This window comes from Penaeus japonicus, unplaced genomic scaffold (genome assembly GCF_977035675.1).
Source record: "Penaeus japonicus unplaced genomic scaffold, GWHDUDI00000001_assembly GWHDUDI00000022, whole genome shotgun sequence".
Taxonomy (NCBI): Eukaryota; Metazoa; Arthropoda; class Malacostraca; order Decapoda; family Penaeidae; genus Penaeus; species Penaeus japonicus.
In genome coordinates, this window is record NW_028234424.1 from 40125501 (window position 1) to 40148000 (window position 22500).

Sequence of the window (22500 nt, forward strand, 5' to 3'; positions counted from 1 at the left end):
TGTCATTATTATTATTATTATTATTATTATTATTCATCTTATCAACACAATAACCACATTAACAGTAAGATAAAATGAACACTAACAAGGAAAAACATGACAAAATTTTTAATATTTTATTCCTTAATGTCCGTCTGTTGGAGCTAAGCAGCCAGACATTTAAAAAATCACGGCAGAAAATAGCACTGAAGGCACCATTACATCAGTGAAATGAAAGGAAAATGTAGATATGTTAGTCTATAAGCTGATTTCCTATTTATTAAAGATATTTTCATTTCAGCCAAAACATAGGGGGTAAAAAGTACCTAGATTGATTAAAGTAGTATTTTTTACAAAAAATTAATAGAACTTGTTATACTGAATGTTGCTAGTCCTAATATGCACTTTTAAGGTGTATTACACTTTCTTTATTCACTTTTATATATTTAAAATTTATGATATATATATATATATATATATATATATATATATATATATATATATATATATAAATATATCATAAAGACTTCATTGAAAGAGGGGGAGGCAGAGGGAGAGAGAGGGGGATAGAGTATAGTGGGAGAGAGATTCTGTCCACAAAAAAATATATATACTTTAAACTTAAACCCCAACCCAATAATCTTTTGACATGATACAAACAAATTGCATATCAATTAGAAAAAATTCACAGCACTTAACCCACTCACGACTGGGGCATTCTAGCCTTGAATGTCACAATGCCGGGGCTTTTCAACGCTTAGGCCTAAATCAATTAAATGGCTGGCACAATACTGTGCCGCCCGGCCACTGGGCTTTTGAATGAGCGGTACAGTACTGTACCACCCGTCCAGAGAGGGTTAAAATTCTTACTATTTTAAAAATCCAAAGAAAAATACTACTAAACACAAAGAAGTCAATAGAAAGATGAGACATTAGTTTTGCATCCTTCCAGGGCTGGCCTGAATATTAAGTATGGGAGGATTTTCAAAGAGGAGAGGAGAGGAGAGGAGAGGAGAGAAGAAGAGAGAATGAAAGTGAGAGAGTGAGGGGAGTATAACTATATTTTGGTTCACTTTATGTCACACTGTTTTTGGGGAAAGTTGAATGCTAATTGTCTCGGTTCTGAAACAGGTGATATAGTCATACATTTAATTATCATCTTCCCTCAATATCAACCCAATGTAAAGTGGAAATTTTGATTGAAGGTAAAACCAGGTTCCTACCATTAACACTAAATGGTGACAGGAGGGGAAAATGCACTGACCTCTCCTCTAGTGAGGTAAATATCTTTTTGCTTGCAAGAGAACAGGCTACAAGAGAACAGGTTTAGTGTAAATACTACAGATGCTTCGACTTGCTAAAGCTTATGGCACTGTATGCTGGCACCTTTTATTTTATCTTCACTACAAATTCATTCATGAACAAGTATATAAATGCATGTGAATTTTATCAGGTTGCATTCGAGATGAAAAGTACACTACTAAAAACAGCATGGGAACATGTAAGCAATGATTTACATATACTGAAAAATAACCTTGTTTGAAAAAATAGATTAATATAATAACTATATTTCTCTTAGGATAAAATAAAATTATTTAGTCACTACCACAGAATAGCTACCATCCTTGCCCTGAGCTGATAATCAAGGAATTATCAATTTCAATCCTTTTTTTGTAACCATTTCACAAACAACAATAAAAAATATATAAAAGACATAGGGCATCTCTCAACTTCTCATCCAGCTGCTATTTTACAACATAAAGTTTGTATCACTTCTACACTAGCAAAATGGCACACTACTTTCATGTAACTTCGCTAAATAGCACATTAGAATCACCATTACTCTTTTCCTCAAATACTGGAGCTGTTTTTTTAATTTCATCATATACGTTTGACTTCACCATATCCTTGGTTTCTTTTTCCACAGAGACGCTACCATAGGAACAACAGTCACCGGTTGTGTCCTCCTCACATGAGACCTCACACGCCTCATAACTGTTTATCTCATCGACACCCTCGTAACCGTGGACATTCTGGGAGCTTATGTCACTGTAACCAAGAATGGGGTATTTGGGATCATATTTGAGCGTTCCGGGAATAGCTGCCACTTGGTACCACTCCTGCTCGGCGTCCTGCGCGCACTTGGCCTCCCGTTTCTCTTTCTGAACCTCTTGGGCGACGCTCTCGGTCAGCATCCTCGTCATGCTCAGCAGATCCCCCTCTTTCGTCCGGTACACACCTATGAAATCCTGTCGGCGGGAAAGGGTTGTGTTGGATTATTTCGCCTTCGGAGATGACACCTGTGGGTTCAGTTTGTCACGATATTGCATCTTTGGCTCTCAGTCCAGCACAGTTTATATCAGGTGTGGAACCAAGGAACAAACCTACCTAGAAGGGCTAGTCCAGTACCACCTGCTGGTTTTATGGCTCTGAGGTGAGTTCTCATCTCACAATGAGGATGAAGGACACACAAGTATGTTAATAAAGAAAATTTACTCTTCTTATATATATTTATATATAGTGACAGTACAAAATTTTTCTTAAAGTAAAGGCACTCAAAGTCATGTTTGAATAATATCAAAGAAAATTTACAGGAAAATGTCATCAGACGGAGGCACTGGACTAGTTTACAAATGCATATTTCAACAAAAAAATATCAAGAAAAAAAAGAAGAATATTTATATCCTTCATAAAACCAATTGTATAACGTGTCACAAGTTAGAAAAAATATTCTCAAATTCATGTTCAGAAACTCTCATCTATGTACTGAAACACACACATCATTTCCATACCTTATTTCTTTTTATATAGGAGTATTAAAACACAACAATAAACATATTCTTGGGTAAAGTTTCTTTTTATTAATTTCTTTGTTCTTTGGAATTATGAGATATATGAAAACAATCAGATTCAAGAACATGAAGTAAAGGGGTACAAACTCCTTTTTAATAGATAGTTGTTCACACTCCAAATAAATAAAATTCTCGTTATTAATAGAGAATTAATAAGTAGATGTTTTTCTTGTTCTTATTCATATATGCAAAAAGGTGTGACACAATGAAATATAGTCAACATTACAATTCACAGAATTATTTTTTATCTTTTTTATTTTATTTTTATTTTTTGGAAATTATGGTAACAAACAATGGATATATATGATATATATTCAAAGCAAAGACTTGGACTAAATACTATCAACAAATACACGTCCTGAAGGAAGAACTTTTCCCCTGTAAATCTGTTTCCATAATGAAATAAACCAATTTTACTTGCCTTAAAAATTACATCTCATCTGTTTTGATCAAATATCATATATATATAACAAAGAGGGTATTTTCTCCCTCGAATGCTAGTTTGAATTTTATCTTATTTTCTTACCTTTATCAGTTTTATTTATTAATTTACCTTTTCAAGTAATACTAATATTTGTGATTCCATGCAGTCATTGAGTCAATAGCTCAATACAACACTATAAGCATGCAGAATTTCTTTTCAGGCCAGTATGAGAAAAACTTCATGCTAAAATGCATAAAACAATTGGATAGAATGTCACAAACTTTTAAGGCATAATTTTTTGTTAAACATATACCAGAATTATAGTATTCCATGACGAGCAAGAGGATTACGTAGAAAATATGTAATTACGTAAACACAAAACTGAATTTAAATCCATTCATATTTGTCTTTACTTTTTTTTTCTTCCTCTTTTGTAAAACAATATATATATAAATAAATCTCCACTCCATTTATCAAATATAAACCACTAAGTTACTCTAATAAGCTTTTGATCCTGACTACGTTTGTGGTAGGTCACCTGAAGGTCGACACTGAAGAGCTGGCTCCAGGGGGTTCGAATGGCCTGGATGATGTGGCAGGCGGCGACCGAGGACGTGACGTGAAGCATCCACGAGGACTCCGCCCCCGTTACTTCGTCGAAGAACTGGAGAGCGATGTGGCTGTCACTGTGGACCTCCTGTGTGATTTGGGGGAAGGGTGGGGGAGGGGGGGATGGAAGAAAAAAGAAAAAAAGATTAGTGATGAGGGTTTTTGACATGGACCTCTTGCCAGATTTTAAGTAAGGTATAGAGAAAATATATCATGTGAAGCAGTGAGAGTGATGAAGAAAGAGTTCATTGTAAGGGTATTTATCTGTGTGATGTGAAAATACTCTCTGTGCTTAAAAATAGGTTAACCCACTCACGATGGGGCTTATATCTGCCTAATGCTACTCTTACTCGCAAGATAACAAGAGTGCGCAGCTTCCTCGAACTGAGCCTCTTAGTGGTTTTTGTATTTTTTTTTTTTTTTTCTTTTTAGTATGTCAAAAAAAATGTGTATATACAAATGGTACTACAATGTGTATATATAAACATAATGATGTAAAACGTATAAATATAGAGAGAGAAAATGCCGTGATAAGACGACATCTGGCATGAATGGGTTAACCCATTGACAAGGTCGCAGTATTGGCTCTGCCTGGACATTATGCTGGGGTATTTTTAAATGCGCAGAGCTTTGTGTATGGCTAGCATGACATAATTTCGCATCCTTGGCACAAGACTAGCCAAGCCATGAGATGATATCTTGTCATCTTTCTTTAAGGGGTTAATGAAGGGGAGATATCTTTTGTAAAAAGTATATCCCATTATCGTGGCTATAGATCAATTTCAATTTTGATCCCTTGATTTGATAAAAAAAAAAAAAAAAAAGCAATTTATACAAGACAGGAAAAATGAATGACTATAAACTGCATTAAAAATACACCCAGACACACACACACACACACACACACACACACACAAACACACACACACACACACACACTCAAAAAAAAAAAAAAAAAAAAAAAAAAAAAATCTACAATGTCAGAATAAAGAGAATAATCAATACAGCGACAAATGGAAAAAAGAAAAAAGAAAAAAAAAAAAAAGAGAGAAACAGAATACACTTACAATGGCAGTAATATTAGCTATCTTCTGAGTCTGGTTCAACTTCAGCTTGCATGCCGGTGCTGGAGGCAAATACCACTCCAAATCCGCGTGGAACATCACCAGGTCTGTTTCCGATATCACTAGGAACTGACTCTCGCTGCAGCCGCCATCTGGGGATTTTGCGGTTATTGATTTATACTTTGTACGGATTTTGCAGTTCAGGTTTAAAGATATTCCGCTGTTTTCCTCGCTTTCGGAAGGCTTATAATTTTGCTGACCGATGCCACTAACTTTCAGACAATCTTTGAAAATAAATGCATGTGGGCCAAATTTTACCATAGAATCATTCCCTACTTAGAAAAAAAGGAAGACAAATAAAGAAGTAGAAGAGAAAGAAGAAGAAAAAGAAGAAGAAGGAAAAGGAGGAGAATGAGAAAGAGGAGTAGGATAAGGATAAGGAGAAGAAGAGGTGAAAGAGGAAGAAAGAAAAGAAGGAGAATGAGAAATAGGAGGAGGAGGAGGAGGAGGAGGAGGAGGAGGAGGAGGAGGAGGAGGAGGAGGAGGAGAAGGAGAAGGAGAAGAAGAAGAGGAAGCAGAAGGAAAAGGAGAATGAGAAAAAGGAGAAGGATAAGAAGAAAAAGAGGAAGAAGGAAAAGAAGGAGAAAATGAAGGAAGAGGAGGAGAGGGAGAAGTAGAAAAATAATAAGAAGAAAGAGAAGAAAAGTGGAAGAGAAGCAAAAGAATGAAAAAAAAAAAAGGTCAACTAATTCTTACCAAGTAAGAGAGACACGATGGCAAAGATGGAGAGGGAACCCTCCTCTTCACTCGGCCCAACGACTTCCTTCACAATGTCCGTGAGAACCTCCTCCTGCGCCGGGCTGCATTCTTGTATGTTGGGGCTTACTCCGCATTCCTCTAGCGTCTCTAAAATATTCAAGCACTTAGTGTTATCATGGTGTGTAAGGCACGGTTTGTATTAGTCATTTTGTACTTATTAGGTCTGGTATATATTACAAAGTATGTACATTCTATTTTCATTATAACTACTAATATCGTTCTCAAAGCTATCATTATCAAAGTTTCACTCTCATTATTTCAGTCATCTTTTGATCCTTATTGTTATCATTAGAATAATTAGTCCCATTTCTCTAGTCTATCCATCTTTAACCCATTCACGCCGGTTGACGTGATAGCACGTATTGTGGTTTTTGCGTCAGACGCCCTGGACGAGCTATGATGGGAAGCCGCGCGCTCAGGTAGAGCGAGCGGGCAACCCAGGCTCGCGGCTTGTGCGCCCGAGAATCTCGAGGCTTGTGCGCCCGAGAATCTCGAGGCGTTAGGCTTATGCGTTCGAGAACCCCGGTATTGCGACCACGCAAAGCCGGAACGGCCCCGGCGTGAATGGGTTAAGAACAGGCAAAAAATACATCCTTTCACTTAAATTTTTAAAAACAAATAAACAGTAAAGAATGAATGAGTCTCGTCTTCCCACGTACCGCTTAGGAAGTTGAAGAAGCAATTTGCACGGTGTGAATCGGCCAGAGAAATGAGCACAACGTTGTCCGCTACACTAAGTGCGAGGCCCTGGCGCTGATAGAGGCTGTGCACTGTTGTGACCTCGTTCAGACTGTGGCACGAGTTCAGCTCTAGCCAAGTCTGGGGGCTGTCACTGGAAGGCAAGGACCACAATATAAAATCAACAAACAATGAGAAATAATATAAAAACAATGATTGGGTCTTAAACACACCCTTCTCAGGATAAACAAGAGAAACTAGAAAGAAGAATTCATAAGGAGGATTAATAGCTGCCGCACAACACCTCATATCACTTACTCTTCTTGAGCAACAATTTCCAATATATACAGCTTCTTATTAGACACAGCCAATATACCCTGGAACTCTCTCTTTCCACCCTGAATAAGCAGCACAGCCTGTTGAGAGAAAATCCAATGAAGGTCAAACAAGTATCATTCTTTCTTTCCCTTCCTTAGAAGAGGGCTACATGCAGACATTTACCAAATCCAAATTCAAGATCTAAAAAAATTCCAATTTCAATATTCAATAAACCTACAAACAACTGGAATCAGTGACAAACAAGTATATGGTTATATTTTGTGATGCCTTACAAGCATCTACCGTATGGAACCAAACCTTTCCTCACCTTCACTAAACCCAGCAGCTGCTCCCCCGGCTCATGGAAGAGCAAGACCTCACAGTGGAGCTTCAGCCGGTGATCCACGTCAGCAAAGTCCTCGTACGAGTAGCGGATGGGGTTGACGCTCTTCTCCACACCTTCCGCATTTTCTACCTCTTCCCACCATGGCCAGTAATAGCCTGCCAAAGATTGCATTATTATTAATATTGAATTATCACTGTATTAATACTATAGTATCACCATCACTATCATTACTCTCTGTCCTCAATTTCTGATGCAAAAGTCTGGTATAAAATGAAGGGACTTTCATGAATGGCTCAAAATTCGCCTTAGTGAAACCTCAATTAAATTATACAGTATATCATATCATTACCAAGACAGTTCTTATAATAATAATCATAATAACAAAAATGATAATAATAAAAGAAAAAGAAATGAAAACAAGAGAAAAAGAGAGAGAGAGAGAGAGAGAGAGAGAGAGAGAGAGAGAGAGAGAGAGAGAGAGAGAAAGGGAAGGGTTGAGGAAAAAAAGAAAGAAAAGAAAAAAGAAAAAAATTACCCGTCAGTGTGTGTAGCAAGGACTGCACCCATGACGCCAAGCTCTTCTGCTCCTCCCCTTCGCTCACAGTCCTGTAATCCTGGATGCTCGTCATGACTCCCTTGTGATGGAGGGTAGGGGACGAGTTTCCATTCTTGACCGTGTCTTGGCGAGGAAAAGTTGTACGGTGAGATATAAAAGTGGAGAGCACGCAAGATCCTCTCTCAGATTTGAATCACATGGAGTGACAAATTGATTAAATCATAAATCAGTATAACAACAGGATAATCTACAGCTACTCGATAAAGAAATGGAAAATAAAAAAGCAGCAGTGGCTTACCTATGCTGGTAGAGCTTGAGCTAAGGAGACGAGGTGAGCTTCCAGCAGAGTGAGGTGACGTGCTTGCTATTGCCATTGACACTTGCAGAGACGATTCTGCTGTTTTGTACAACAAGTTCGATGAATCTATAGGTAGACAAGAACTAAGGTTATTTTGCCTTCCGGTAAATCCTACTCTGATTTTTAAAATCATTATCATATTTATATATTACATTTTGCATGTAATAATCCCTTATTCATTCAGCAGTAATAAGACTCTAAACACCAGCAGATAAAATTAAGAGGCTCTACATTCTGAAAATATTAACCATATTATATCGTTTTCATATATGGAAAACAACTACTCAATATCAGGATAACAACATATATTCCTATTCTGAGACCAATTTCCACTTAAAATGGGAAAGATGACAGTAGTCCCTATATATATAAAAACATTAAATTTCACTGAATTGTAATAGGAACAGATGTGTGACTTAGGTTCTGAACAATGCACACCAATCATAAAACTTTCAAGTGCATGCTGTTACTACTGCAAGCATTATGATGCTATCAGTGAAAACCCCTCGTACTTTTCAAAATGAATTGAACACTCCTATCAACACATAGACTTGCTCAGTGTATACTCTAGTCAAAAGAAACCCTTACATGCCACAATGATCCTTGAGTTTCAACATCCCTCCCAACTAAGAAAAATAAGGATTAGGCTCGATAATGTTGTTGCTGATGCATACCATTGGCGCTCTCCTCTCCCTTGTCCTTAGAATCTACCGTGTCAATCTGGGGCTGCTGGGAGGACAGCTTCAGGGGAGAGGTGGGGACCGAGCCCGTCTTCTCATACGTGGTGCACACACTCCCCGTCATGGAACCTGGGAGAGGGGGAGGGGGAGGTAAGGAGGAAGGGTTTAATGGGAAAGAAATTATGATCACTTTTCTCTCTCTCTCTCTCTCTCTCTCTCTCTCTCTCTCTCTCTCTCATGCTGTTGCCATTCAGTATATGTTATGCATTCAATGGTATATAGTATATTAACCCCCAAAAATAAACAGGGTTCTCTTCTTGTACAAACACTTCAAGTCAATACATATAAAAAAAAATTAAATAAATAAAACACACAATTACACACAAAAAATCATGTATAATACAGAATTTTCTGGTTCCTCAAGGTCTGGTGCAAAGGTTAGTGAAATCTCCTATAACAACCTAATTGATAATATCAAATGAGTAGTCAATGGTTGCACAGTGACCCCCCCTCCCCCCCCAAAAAAAAAAGGAAAGAAAGAAAAGAAAAGGAATGGCAAAGATATTAGAGAAAAATTAAAACCTCCGCCTCGGAGTGTATCCGTGAATTTATTGTGTCCAGTGTTCTATGCTACTCCTTGGAGGATTTCCCATTTTGACAAAGCGTAGGACTTTTCCCTCTTTAACATCTTTTATGATCAGAGTACTTTCCATGGATCCTTTCTTCGTTCCTTTCCTGTATCCATGACTTTCTCATGCAGAGGGAGTTTCAAGTGTCGTGGTCGACTGCAACTATCACCCTCAGCTTATCTACCTGATTGTCCTCCCTCCATTCTTTCTCGTGTCTTGCTATTGGGTAAACCATGTTTACTTCTTCTACCCTGCTTTGTTTTACAATTTCCTTCTTCCATCCCACCCTGTCTCATCAAAGAGGTTAGTGTACCGTTTCTTTTCTGGTCTTGTGGAATTAGGTCTTTGTGTTGTTGCTGATTATATCCTTGTACTCTACATTTCTAATAAATGGATGAGTTGACCTCTGGTAATTCTTGGAAGACAAAATGGAGCTCCTCTCTCCTTCTGCCAGTCTTCAAATACTCACTTTCAGGAACCTGCAACCGATCTGGGGAGTCTTGGCGTTCACTCCAGTTATCGCTATCCATCATCTCTTTTTTTTTGCAGACTTAGCTGGCATTGTACTCTCCATATTGTTGATGTCTTTGGTGTGATTATCTCTTTCACCCAAAGATAGAAAATTTCTTTGTGGATTCTTGGAACTCTTCTCCTTTCATATTCCTTTAGCTGAGTTGAGTGCAATGATGACCACACACAGCATACCTTTCTTGAAAGTATTAGCAGCTTTTTCCCACTCTTTATCCCAAACACTATTTGGTCCTTCAGGTTCTTCAGCATTGACCACTTTAATTCCATAATTCATAGCTAAGAACAAACACTTGCTTTGTTTTGAATTTGACACTTCCTATAGTAGTTTGATCTGCGAAGTGGGCACATTGGCTTTGTGAAATCATATGTGAATCAGCGCTCAAGGATTTCCCCAGCGCGGCAATGATTGTAACTCCTTCCCAGTCTTCTTCTACTTAACTTTTGAATCCGAGTTGATTTTTCTCTACTTGTGTTACAGTTTATATAGTTACGACTACTAGTATTTTACAAGTTACTTAGCCTTCAAGTTTCTTTCACTATTTTCATCATCTTCGTTTTATTGTTGTTCTATTTCATACTTGCCTCAATGGATTACAACTTAGTGTAAGTGTTTCTTTCTTGAACAGTTCATTACAGTTCACCTACTATTCCCCCCCCCCCTCCCCACTTAATTACAAACCTTCAAAGAGCATGGATTCCTCCCTTCATTAGGGCTCTACTGGGTCATTTTTCTCCATGTTCTATTTTCCAGTAAGTCTATCTTATGGTTGAGGAAATGATGGAAAGGGGGAGTACCTGAGGCTTTAGCAGGTTATTAGAGGGTAGACATGTGTCTTGCACAAAAGCCAATTCAAATGATCTTTCTGCTTTGGCTATCAGAGCAGATTAGTTTAACCTTTGCACCAGACATCTTGGGTAGAAAAAACACTATGTACAAACAGCTATTACCCACAACAATACATCCCTCTATATGAAATATGTTTCCATTGATAATATACAATTCTGACAACCAATCTCTTTCTTTACACAAAACAGGAAAAAAAAAATCATATATCATGTAAAAACTAGTCCCTGAAATACTTCAAACTTAACCTTACATCCAAAATTATTTATACAGATATCAAATCCTTAAAAGGAACTTAAATCTTTTATAGTTTTGAATGTGAAAGCAAGAACAACAATAATAATAATAAAAATTTTAAGAAATAAAAAAAGGACCCTTAACATCTTGGAAAGTGCAAATAAATTGAAGTGTTTACAAATCAAAAGTCACTACCACTCCTCCTATGGATGTTAATTCATAAGACATATAATTATAATAGCTATTTTTTTTTTTTTTTTTTTTTTTTTTTTTTTAATCCATACATCTGTTTAACCAAGATTATACAAAGATGTAGTAACATGTAACATTTTTCCTTAACCCTTCATGGAGAGATAACAGCATCCAAGCGATTATGGAAGACCCAAAATGTATGAACTTATAATCTACTAACATCCTGTGGGGTTGGATAAGCTTGGATAAAGGGTTCCCTTGTAAAGGCATATGTAATGTTAGGGGACTTTTCCATGGGGGGTTATGCTATCATGTTGTACTGTTGAAGATGTGTAAAAAAACCAAAAAAAGAAACAAATAACTTTTAAAAAGAAAAAGAAGAAAAAAAAGACAATAGTACATTGGTTACCTAAGCTCATAAATAAATAACAAAAAACAAGTCAATGAAGGAAAAACGGATTAAGGGACACCTCACGAACGGCAAATCCAAATCTCAACTGTAAGTAGGCAACCATAAATACCTGATGAGCTGCTTTCTTGCATATTTGTTACCAGTTCGGGCTTGTGGTTGATGCTTGGGGAATTGGCTGGGCTCCGAGCGTCGGTGTTCAGGACTGCAGGCATTGGCGGTTTCTGTTCCTCTCCCTCCTCTTCTAAAATGACATCTGCAGTTTAATTATCACAGGCAATCAGCCTCAAATACACTTTCTAAACACTTACTGAACGCATAACACAAAGTACATACTATCTAAAAGAAGAACAGTTTGTACAACGGAAGGGAAGTTTGATTTTACTCACTAATACGAAAAGTAAGCCTCTCGAGTCAGTACTTAATCATTGGCAATATTCACAATTATATTCAAATCATTCCCAGAAGGAAACAGAATAAACACACAGAAAACAGGAATCATTCATAAATCTACATTTGTAAGCAATTTTTCCCTATGTTCATTCATTTACAATTTGTTCTGCACGAATAATTCACAAATTTACCACCACATATTAGCCCATTCCCTGATGCTTAATTAATTCCAATAGGTGTTATATATATCTATATCTATCTATCGATCTATCTATACATACATATGTACACATGCATACATACACATGAGTGTAATTTCTTATTTCTCTTGGAGGGATCCCCCGAAACACCCATTACTCAAGATCATAATAGCGGGCGTAGCAAGTCTGAACACTGTGAGGCTGTAGCGGATGGGTTATATGATGTGTACTATTATGAAGGTAAATACTGAGCACTTAATCACATTGATTAATTTGTCTTTCAGTAAATTGTTTAATTAGGTGGACTTTAACCAAACATGAGAGCCCTTTCAACAGCCACAATGGGCCTAGTTTCATTGGATCTTCTGCCATGGTGAAGGTTGAAAGGTTTTAACCCATTGGTGCTCGGTGACGTGATATCATGTCATGTGAATATTTCACTCCCTTAAAACATGTTTTGCATTGTTATATATATGTATATAATTACAGGGTCCCATTTGTATAGACACATTTTTATTCACTTATGAAAACTATGTAAACATATGCAAAAATCTACTATTATCACCCGTTGAAGCGGGTGGGTGAAAATCATTCATAGACACAGAGCGGCATTGTGCCAAGAGACATCTTGTGCTTAGTCACTACATGTGCTTGTTATCTAGCTGGTGGGAGCGGCATAACGCAAATATAACCCCGTCATGAATGGGTTAAAGATTACACAACTTTTAACCAGACTGTAGGTGGCAATAAATTATACCGGTTTAATCAGTTTCTTTGAATACTAATATCCACTTTGCTACTGACGAGACATATTAATCATCCAAGGAAATTTTGCCTCAAATTTTGAGGCAAATCAAAGTGTCATGTATCTATTTCAGTAAATAATACAATTAACCAATTATAAGAGTTCTCAAATAATTTTTGACACCTTTTAATGTAAATAAATTATTTCCAGTCATAATATAATATGATCAAAACACAAATTAACATATGTAGGGCTATAGGTGTGTTTTATATATATATATATAATATATATAATATATATATATATATATATATAATATATAATATAATATAATATATATATATATATATATAAAATATATATATATATATATATATTATATATATATATATATATATATATATATATATATATATATATATATATATGTATATATATATATATATGTATATATATCTATATATACATATATATATATATATATATATATATATATATGTATATATATATATTACATATATATATATGTATATATATATATATATATATATATATATATATATATGTATATATATGTATATTTATGTATATTTATGTATATTTATGTATATTTATGTATATTTATGTATATATATGTATATGTATATGTATATGTATATGTATATGTATATGTATATGTATATATATATATATATATATATATATATATATATATATATATATATTCATATACAGAAAGAAAGAAAGACAGAAATAGCAAGCAAGCAAACAAGCAAGCAAGCAAGCCAGCTCACACAACTGGCACCTGGAAACTAACCGTGAATAATCTGCTGCTCACTGAGGACCTCAATGCTAGACACAGACGGGTTAGATATGACCTCTACATCAGACTCCCGGCGTACGCAAGATGATGCTTCACTGCATACGCTTACACTCTCACTGGACTCCCCAGGGCAAGAATCAGACTCTGTGTGTAGCAAAATTCTATTAAGCTCATGGTGGGGCAAGGAAAAAACACAACAAGGTTGTTTACCACATAAAGAATGTTAAGCAAGATCTAGATCAATCATAACATGGGGTTCAAGTACCACATAAACAAATGTACAACACGAAACTACATACTCAAGGGGTGGATCTTAGCTGTAAGCAAGCTATTTTACAAAGTACGTTAGGGGGGACTATACCTAGATTTGACACACTATTTTAGTTATTTCTATATGGAACATGTGTTTTCCCAATAAATAAATAGTGTTAGAATCATTCCAAGAACATAAAATAATCCTCATCACACACAAAGTCAGTCAACACTGATAAAACAAAGCCACACGATAATATAAATACTAAATCATCTTCTTCAGAAATCAAGGACATTAAACATAATGCAGCAAGTGCTTCCCTGCAATTCCTGAGTATCTAAAGCACAATCCTACTGTTAAATTTACCAAATGCTGAGACTCTGAGCGGCCAACAGTCAGTGATATCACCCGCCAATTTCTCCTGCAGCGCCCTTACTTACCTGAGGAAGGAGCTGTGGAGGGGGCGTTCTGTACCACTGCCTGAGTGATGGGCGTGCTGCTTCTTGGTCCGTCCTGCACACGGAAGGCATTGTTTGGATGGTCAACGTTCTCTGCTCTCACAACCACTCCCCCACCACAATTTGGGCATTTGAGGGTACCTGTTGGATTATGCAGTGATAAAATGCAGGTGCATTGAATATCAAACAGAACATTACCATTCTACAAAAATATCATGGGAGGAAATGACCTGAGTTTCTAAAAATGAATACACACACATAATCAGAACAGAAAAAGTTCTTCATATTCTTATCTTTCATATGCCAAAGTAACACACTAGTTAGCTCTCACTCCTTTTCTCCTCCCTCTCTTTTTCTCGTTCATCCTACCTTCACTTTGCCGGGCAAGATCCCGTGAGAACTGAGTCTCACACTTGACGCACTTCATGGCCGAGTGGAGGACCTCCTGAAGAGTGTTCCTCTCTAGGATTGGTGTAAGTACAGCCGCTAGAGTCTGCCAGGTCAGGGCTTGCATTAATAGAAATATCCGTGCATGCAAATTGTTCACATAAGTATGCGTGGTTACTATTTTAGCACTAATTATAATCAATTCAATAAGTTTAGGTTGATATGATCTTAGATAAATAAAGTAAGAATTCTTGAATAAATTCAAATTGTCTTTTTAAGTTACATGCTTCTTTTTTGTCTTATGACTTACTTTCTTATATATTACATTCTTCTTTGCTAATATAATATCTCTATGTAAATGAAGCAGGTATTAAAAAATACAACCAATAAAGATTTTTATACAGCCTCTTACCTGATAATCTCCTGGATCCAGCACATATGTTCTTGTCTTATATGCTGGTCTTATTGTACTAAATGTAATAAGTATCTTGTGAGGTGATGTCGATAACAGCTCCATACTCTCAATGCATAGAAGTTCCCACTGCATGAATGTGTGAAATTGGGATTACATATCAGTCAATAAAATAATGTTTTAATATGGACTAACACTATAACTATCTAAAGAAAACAAGCATGTACACTATCATATAAATGTAAGTAGCTAAAGTTCAAATTCCATAAATGCTGAAAATTTTGACAAATTGAACATTCTAAATGACTTATCTATTCTGATGACAAAATTTCAAGTCTGTTTGCCAGGAGAGAAAACACTGAAAAATGACACTCATGACCTAAAGAATATAATAATACAATAAGGGTAACAGGAAGAGGAAGCAGTTGAGATAATCTCTGATTAATCTGTCTGTCTGGTTGCACAAAATGTTTCCTTAGCATATACCAAATTCTATGACTTTTTTGCAAAAATGTCTTCTCCTGCCCACTTGTTTCCCCTTGCCTCTTCATTCACCACCATAAGAGGAGTTAGACCAAACAAAGCCACCAGGAAATTTGTGACCAATGCTCATCACAAGTTGGAGAGACTCAGATATGTCTGCTCATGAGTTCTTAACCCACCTTATACAGTGTTCTGGCTGTGTAATTGTGCTTCTCCTTGAAGTGCGACGATGTGATCGCTAGGATGACATCTTGCAGAGAAGCATCCTCCTCCGTTCCTTCATCCTCTACCTCGCCCTCACTGCTGGCTTCCGCTGGGGCTTTTGCAGGTTTCCCTTCATCTAACGTTTCCATCTCTCTCTTTGCTAGGATTAGCTGTACGTCATCCTTCTCGTCTGTTAAATGTGAGGGAGCAGAATTCATGAAATGATTTAATACAAGTCTATAAACTAAAATTAGATATCGGATTTAGTTAGGAAAGGAAATCATAACACTCGGAAACAAAATGACATATCTTTAACTCTTTCATTCATATTACTTGAGTTATGAGAGGAATGGAAACAATAAAAAAATAAAGAAAGATAGGTAAGCTATGCAGCAATCAGTCTTGATTACTTTAAGATGAATATCTGTCTCTATATGAAAAAACAAAGAAACTAATTCCTTACAGTAAAATGCATATATCGATGATCCAAAACATTAATTCCTACTTGCATTCCTCTAATGGTACTTAAAAATAAGCTATCTACTATTATCGTCACACCATCACCTTCACTATCACTATGAGGTGGTGTCAGATCTTCTGATGAATGCCTCGAGAAGGTGGAACTGCCTCGGTAGAAGCTGGACTCGAGACCGGACTCTATGCTCTGGTCGTCTTTCTTTCCCTCTATGTTCGTCTCTTGCTCCCCAGTAACTTGGCTTGAGGCCACATCCACGCAGTCTTTTTCTTGCTCGTCTGCAACTCCTGCTGCTTTGGTTTCTACAGAACTTGTCTGGTTGCCCGTCAATGTGCTCTCCAGCTTGCTGCTGTTCTCTGCTGACTCCGGAACATCCTCGCTGGAAGACCCTTGAATCCCTGACTGGGTTTTTGATTGGAGGATTTCCTCTAGGAGTTTGTCCGACTGTTCAGAGGCAGCGGGTCTGCTAAAACATATTCAATTATAATTTTCTTTATTGAGAAAACACACAAACAAAAATATATATTTCATGTTCTTTTCTCTTTTAGGAAACTTTTCTACAATTCTCACAAACCTCCCTTTCTAATACCTACAATCTCCAGTAAATGAGATTTGATTTAATATTTCAAACAATTATCACAATAATAATAATCTAAAATGCTTTTCATCACTTTCTGTACCTGACTTCCGCCTTGAGAGTTAGGGAGGAGAGAGCTTGGGAAACTGTGTCGCCACTCACAGGCGGAAAAGTGTGACCGATAGCCAGGCTTGGAGGTGGAGGATCTGGCACACCTAATAAAGAGACATTTGTATCAGTACCTCTTTGCAAGCTTGTTATGCTGTCAGTCAGAATGTATCAGAGAAGAAACTGTTATGAAAGAAAGCTTTCCAGTGACTAGAGAGGGAACGCACCATCCAACAAAGACACGTGTGATGGTCCTAGTCGATCGAACCCGTCGTTTTCCGCCACCTGGATACTATCGCTGTCCCACTCCTCTTCGTCGGGATCGGTGATATCAATGTGTCTCGTCACCTTCTTTCTGGATCTCCTACGGGTCTGACCATTTCCTAAAAAAAGATGAAGTGTTCAGTGAATTTGGGAAAACGTCATATTCTTTCCGTCTTCTAAAGTGAATAATGACAAAAGTGGTAATGTAATGGTTCTGCTGTTTTTAAAACGGACCAATATAAAAAAGAGTTTATACTGTGCTATATAGATCATCAATAAATATCCATTAAAAAATCAAAAGAGAGATAAAAAAACTAAAGAAAAAGGAGCATGGCAAACAGCAAGCATACCTGAGCTTTTAAGTGATGCTGACACTGACTCGTGGACAAGGCTAGCTGGCTGAGAGCCCATGGAGGCTGGCTGAATGGAATCGAATGCTTCTTCTGGGGAGAGGAACGGCATGGAGGGTGTGCCAGGGGTGGTGAGGAACGGGTGCACAGGGGAACACAGGGATGAGAGTGAGAAGAGTGATGAGACGAGCTCGGGGGAGTAGGGAGAGCCGGCCGGGACTGACTCTATGCCGACTGTCGCTCTCTCTAGGGATGTGAAAGCCTCTTTGTCAAGAAGCACCTGGAAATGATTTGATCCTTAATAATTACAAATAAATCAGTGATAAAGTACGGAAAATACCGCATCACCCAATGAGAAACCATCACATGGCTTACGATTAGCGCAGTGAAGAACGTGGCTTACCTTGTGATTGGCAGTGGCAGGATTCATCAGTCTGATGGTGTGAATCCTGTAATTGATGTCCCAGGTGAAGGGGTTTCCTGACACCTGGAGGATCCGCAAGTGTGGTAAGGCACCGATGGGAGACAACACGTCGTTCATGCAGAGCACGTTATCCCGGAGGTCAAGCTCCTCTATGTTGCTCATGTCGTGTAAGCCTGGGGGGATGTGATATTCTTAGCTCTTGGCTTTTGCAATTGCAAGCTCTCTTTCATATCATGCCCCTCTCTTTAGAATCTCATAAAAAGATCTGAAGAGCATGTCAAGGTAATCTAAACATACAATACTATCAAAATACTATACTCTCACTACCATCCCCTCCCCCTAATACAGAAGAAGAGAAATTAATAAAAAACACATGCAAAAGCCAAGCTCATTGATGTCTTCCCAAAGCCATCCAAACTTACCACTTATGTGAGAAATCAGGTTATTATTTGCAATGAGAATGGTGAGTGAGTAGGTGGCCGTGGGCGACAGTCGAGGAAGAAGCCGCAGCCTATTATGGCTGATGTCCAGCATGGTAACCGTCGGCAGGTACTCCAGCGCTGAGGCTTCCTCAAGCTCACAATGGCTAAGATCTAATATCTGCAGGGAGATAACGTACATCCTAAATGTATTCAAAATAGGTTATCTGATATTTCATACTCACTAGAGATGTATAGAAATGAGAGAAATAGGGACTTTCAAAAAATTAATAAACAAAAATTACTGGAGATATTGACAATCACTCATGACGCACTGTTTTATAGAGGAAGCCTTGAAGTTTCTGCACCCCATAGTCACACAGCGTACATTGATGCTTTTCTTACCTTTAGGCTTGGAAGTAGCTTCAGACTTTGGTCAAGGCTGTGAAGAGGATTGTGAGCCAACACTGCCTCCTGTAGCTGCTCCCAGGCAAATTCACTAGCCTGTCAATAAAGATTATTAAGATATTTATATATAGCATATATATAAAATATATATATATATATATATATATATATATATATATATATATATATATATATATAACAGAATTATCAAGGGAGGAAAAAAGAAAAGAAAAGTTAAGTAATATTCTACAAGAAGAAGAAAGAAAGAAAGAAAGAAAGAAAAAAGAAGAAAGAAAGAAAGAAAGAAAGAAAGAAAGAAAGAAAGAAAGAAAGAAAGAAAAAAAAAAAAAAAAAAAAAAAAAAAAAAAAAAAAAAAAAATCCACACTGCTTTACCTTGTCCGCGCCACACTTGATGAAAAGGTCGCTGAGCTGCTGAAGTCCCTTGACAACAGTGACAGACTTGAGGGTTGGCCGAAGCGTCTGCAAGGCCTTCATGCTTGTCACTGGGATGTGGTCCATCTCCAGGGTTTGGAGGTTGCGAAAGCATCTCAGACTTATGGTTTCATTGAGTGGGAGACCAAGACCTGTTCAAAATATATACAGAATAAAAATCTATACATACATATATAGAATAAAAAGTGTGTGCAAATATAATAACAGAAGTAGGGACATATATATCTTAATAAATATAAAATATGGCTGTTTATAAAGCAAGACATATATATAAAGATATATCAAGGAATAATAATAATAATAATAATAATAATAATAATAATAATAATGATAATAATTACAATAACAATAACAACAATAATGATAACAACACCCAAGACCTGACTCACCGTGCCTGACCCACAGCCGGAGGCCGAAGATCTTCTGGAGTAAGTCGTAGATGAACTGCAGGTGAGGGATGGCCGGGTGCTGGCGGTGGTTGGGAGGCAGCACGTGGAAGTTGGTGTGCTGCTCCATCTCCAGGATCAGGCTGAAGGCCTCCTGGATTTCCCCGAGGGTCCATGTGTCTGGTTTGCCGAGGGAGAGTCGGGGTGGGAGAGAGACAGAGGGATGGAGGGAGAAGGACAGAGAGAGGGAGAGGGATTGAAAGAGAGTGGGAGAGGGATTGAAAGAGAGAGAGAGAGAGAGAGAGAGAGAGAGAGAGAGAGAGAGAGAGAGAGAGAGAGAGAGAGAGAGAGAGAGAGAGAGAGAGAGAGAGAGAGAGAGAGAGAGTGGGAGAGTGGGAGAGTGGGAGAGAGGGAGAGAGGGAGAGAGGGAGGGAGGGAGGGAGAGAGACAGAGAGATAATAGGAGACAGTGAGAAGAAAAGAAAAGATTGAGAGAAACAAGGTGGGAGGGAAGGGGAGGAGAAAAAAGTAAAGACAGAATTAACACAAAAAAATATTAATAAGAAAGACCTAACCCTATAAATTCACTTCTTTTCCATAGTACACAAACACACACACACACACACACACTCACACAAACAAACACAAACACACACATATATAAACCATCAACAATAATTTTCACACAAGTGCCTATTCATCGCAATAATAACCCCATACTCACCTAATGAAAGTTTATGCTTGTGGTCTAAGAGGAGATGAGCCGATTGGCGGAATGCAGTGGCCAGGCTGCATACCCGCTGGAGCAAAGCATCGTCCATAGTTGGCACTCAAACGTCACATATTGAAAGTCTGGAAGGGGACGGGAGGAAAGAAAAAAAAATATTGTCAGGGCTAAGACGTAAAAAATTGGAAAAAAAAAAAAGGTATTTGTAGTCAAGCAGATGGATAAGATTGAAAAAAAGGAACTTGCAGTGTAAACTATTTGAAAAAAAAAAATAATAATGACAATAAAAACAACATTAAACCCAAATTGTGCAAAATACAAACACACAGCCAATGACAATACTTTGTAAATAAGGAACTTGAATAAGAACCCCTAAAAATAACATATCAGAAATGTGAAGTAAGTATCTTCAGTGATATACACAGTGATATATCAGTGAATTCATATACACTGATGAGATATAATGGTAATCCTGAATCCAATATCCCAGCACAGTTTGGAAACATATATACGTACAAACAGCATGGCCAATGAGTAAACAAATGATTACCAGAAGAGAGAGGGTCGGTCAGAAGGGTCAGGTCAACAAGTACAAACAGCCAAAGAGGGATTGTGTCTAGTGCTTAATTTCTTTTGTTTATATCATGTATAATGATAAATTATGAGGGAACAGGCTATCTGATCCAAATAAACTTCAAAGAATCTGGAGAGTATGATCTGCTATGGGATATATCACAGGTTTCAAAACAATGGGACAAAATGGTGTATTCTACTTTAAAAATTTGACTAAATATAAATAACGAAAAATCAACAAACGATGATGACTGTACATAAGTTTGAAAAAAATAACTAATGTACAGAGAGTACAGAGAGATGAAAGATGTTACCATGCAAAAAATGTTTAATCCTTTCCCTATAAACCCATAACTGTTCAGTAGGAGAAACGTATGAAATCATCATTATATAAGGACTTTGATATATACATGGAGGGAATGAGGAGGTTGGGTACAGCTATACTAGCTCCTTTGTTTGTTCCTGATAATCTTATCTACCACACTACACTCTAATGCAAAAACAGGGCAATCTTGGTAGTGGAAAATGTACTGTATAATGGATGTGTAGTACTATATGGGATCACTTGAATTAAATTTTAATCAAAGTCCATCTACCTCTATGAATGTCTATTGGCCATAAACATCACAGTTGATGTGAGTCACTAGACATAAGTGCAAATTTAGGTCTGTTACAATGACCTTTACCCCCCATCCTGAACACACACACACACACACACACACACACACACACACACGCACACACGCACACATGCACACGCACACTCACATGCTCACAAACACACACACACACACACTCACACTCACACTCACACTCACACTCACACTCACACACACAAACACTCTCACACACACTCACATGCTCACAAACATACACACACACACACACACACACACACACACATAGAAGGCCTCAACATCAGAAAAATGACTAATACCGAACATCATTTTGAATTTAGATTTGGAGTAAAGTAAGAATATGCGATGACAACGAACAAGAAATATATATCCTCGCATTAATAAAATTGAAAAAAGAAGGATGTACCATACCAAACACCATGAAAAGCAATTATTCTCAATCATGCTTTTGCCAAAAGATTAGAATAATAAAGTTTACTTTTAATGTTCAACAATTTCATTCCTAAAGCATCACTCAAACAGCACAGCAATCAACAACTTATGTCTACTGAGGTTTGTGTGAGGTTTACCTTACTGATTTGCAGAAATTATTCTTGGTCAATATATAATGCTTTGTGATTTCAGTGAGTAGTAGAGGTTACTTAAATAAACTGCAAATAGGCTTTGAAAAAAATTAACTAAGCTCTTTTTCTCAATATCTGGAAATATCTGCTTCTTGAGTAGAAAAAGAAGAATAATTTACAATGCCTTCTTGTATTATCATTCCCTTGTAAGATCATTCATAAAATAAGCTTATCTAATTTCTGGATGCTGCA

At 37.2% G+C, this 22500-nt stretch overlaps 1 protein-coding gene across 15 annotated transcripts in view; it reads right to left on the bottom strand.

Moving 5' to 3' along the window:
- Positions 1-102: 102 nt before the first annotated feature.
- LOC122261010 (serine/threonine-protein kinase 11-interacting protein) overlaps positions 103-22500 on the bottom strand; it is a 23863-nt gene continuing 1465 nt past the window's right edge. For 2 of the 15 annotated variants that reach the window (XM_086549896.1, XM_086549897.1), the window contains exons 2-27: positions 20472-20599; positions 19752-19928; positions 19303-19493; positions 18906-19004; positions 18504-18681; positions 18061-18254; positions 17658-17937; positions 17271-17426; positions 17039-17150; positions 16448-16821; positions 15859-16073; positions 15197-15325; positions 14767-14890; positions 14380-14538; positions 13681-13830; positions 11638-11769; positions 8678-8812; positions 7944-8069; positions 7625-7768; positions 7072-7244; positions 6744-6841; positions 6407-6579; positions 5685-5834; positions 4932-5080; positions 3794-3952; positions 103-2228 (exon numbers count right to left, since the gene is read on the bottom strand). In XM_086549896.1, the coding sequence (XP_086406022.1) occupies positions 1782-2228; positions 3794-3952; positions 4932-5080; positions 5685-5834; positions 6407-6579; positions 6744-6841; positions 7072-7244; positions 7625-7768; positions 7944-8069; positions 8678-8812; positions 11638-11769; positions 13681-13830; positions 14380-14538; positions 14767-14890; positions 15197-15325; positions 15859-16073; positions 16448-16821; positions 17039-17150; positions 17271-17426; positions 17658-17937; positions 18061-18254; positions 18504-18681; positions 18906-19004; positions 19303-19493; positions 19752-19928; positions 20472-20568 (4521 nt within the window). In that variant the 5' untranslated portion in view covers positions 20569-20599 and the 3' untranslated portion in view covers positions 103-1781. Of the gene's footprint in view, positions 2229-2809; positions 3953-4931; positions 5081-5684; positions 5835-6406; positions 6580-6743; positions 6842-7071; positions 7245-7624; positions 7769-7943; positions 8070-8677; positions 8813-11637; positions 11782-13680; positions 13831-14379; positions 14539-14766; positions 14891-15196; positions 15326-15858; positions 16074-16447; positions 16825-17038; positions 17151-17270; positions 17427-17657; positions 17938-18060; positions 18255-18503; positions 18682-18905; positions 19005-19302; positions 19494-19751; positions 19929-20471; positions 20600-22500 lie in introns of those variants that run through there. The other 13 variants (XM_043028477.2, XM_043028478.2, XM_043028479.2 and 10 more) reach the window with 12 other exon arrangements.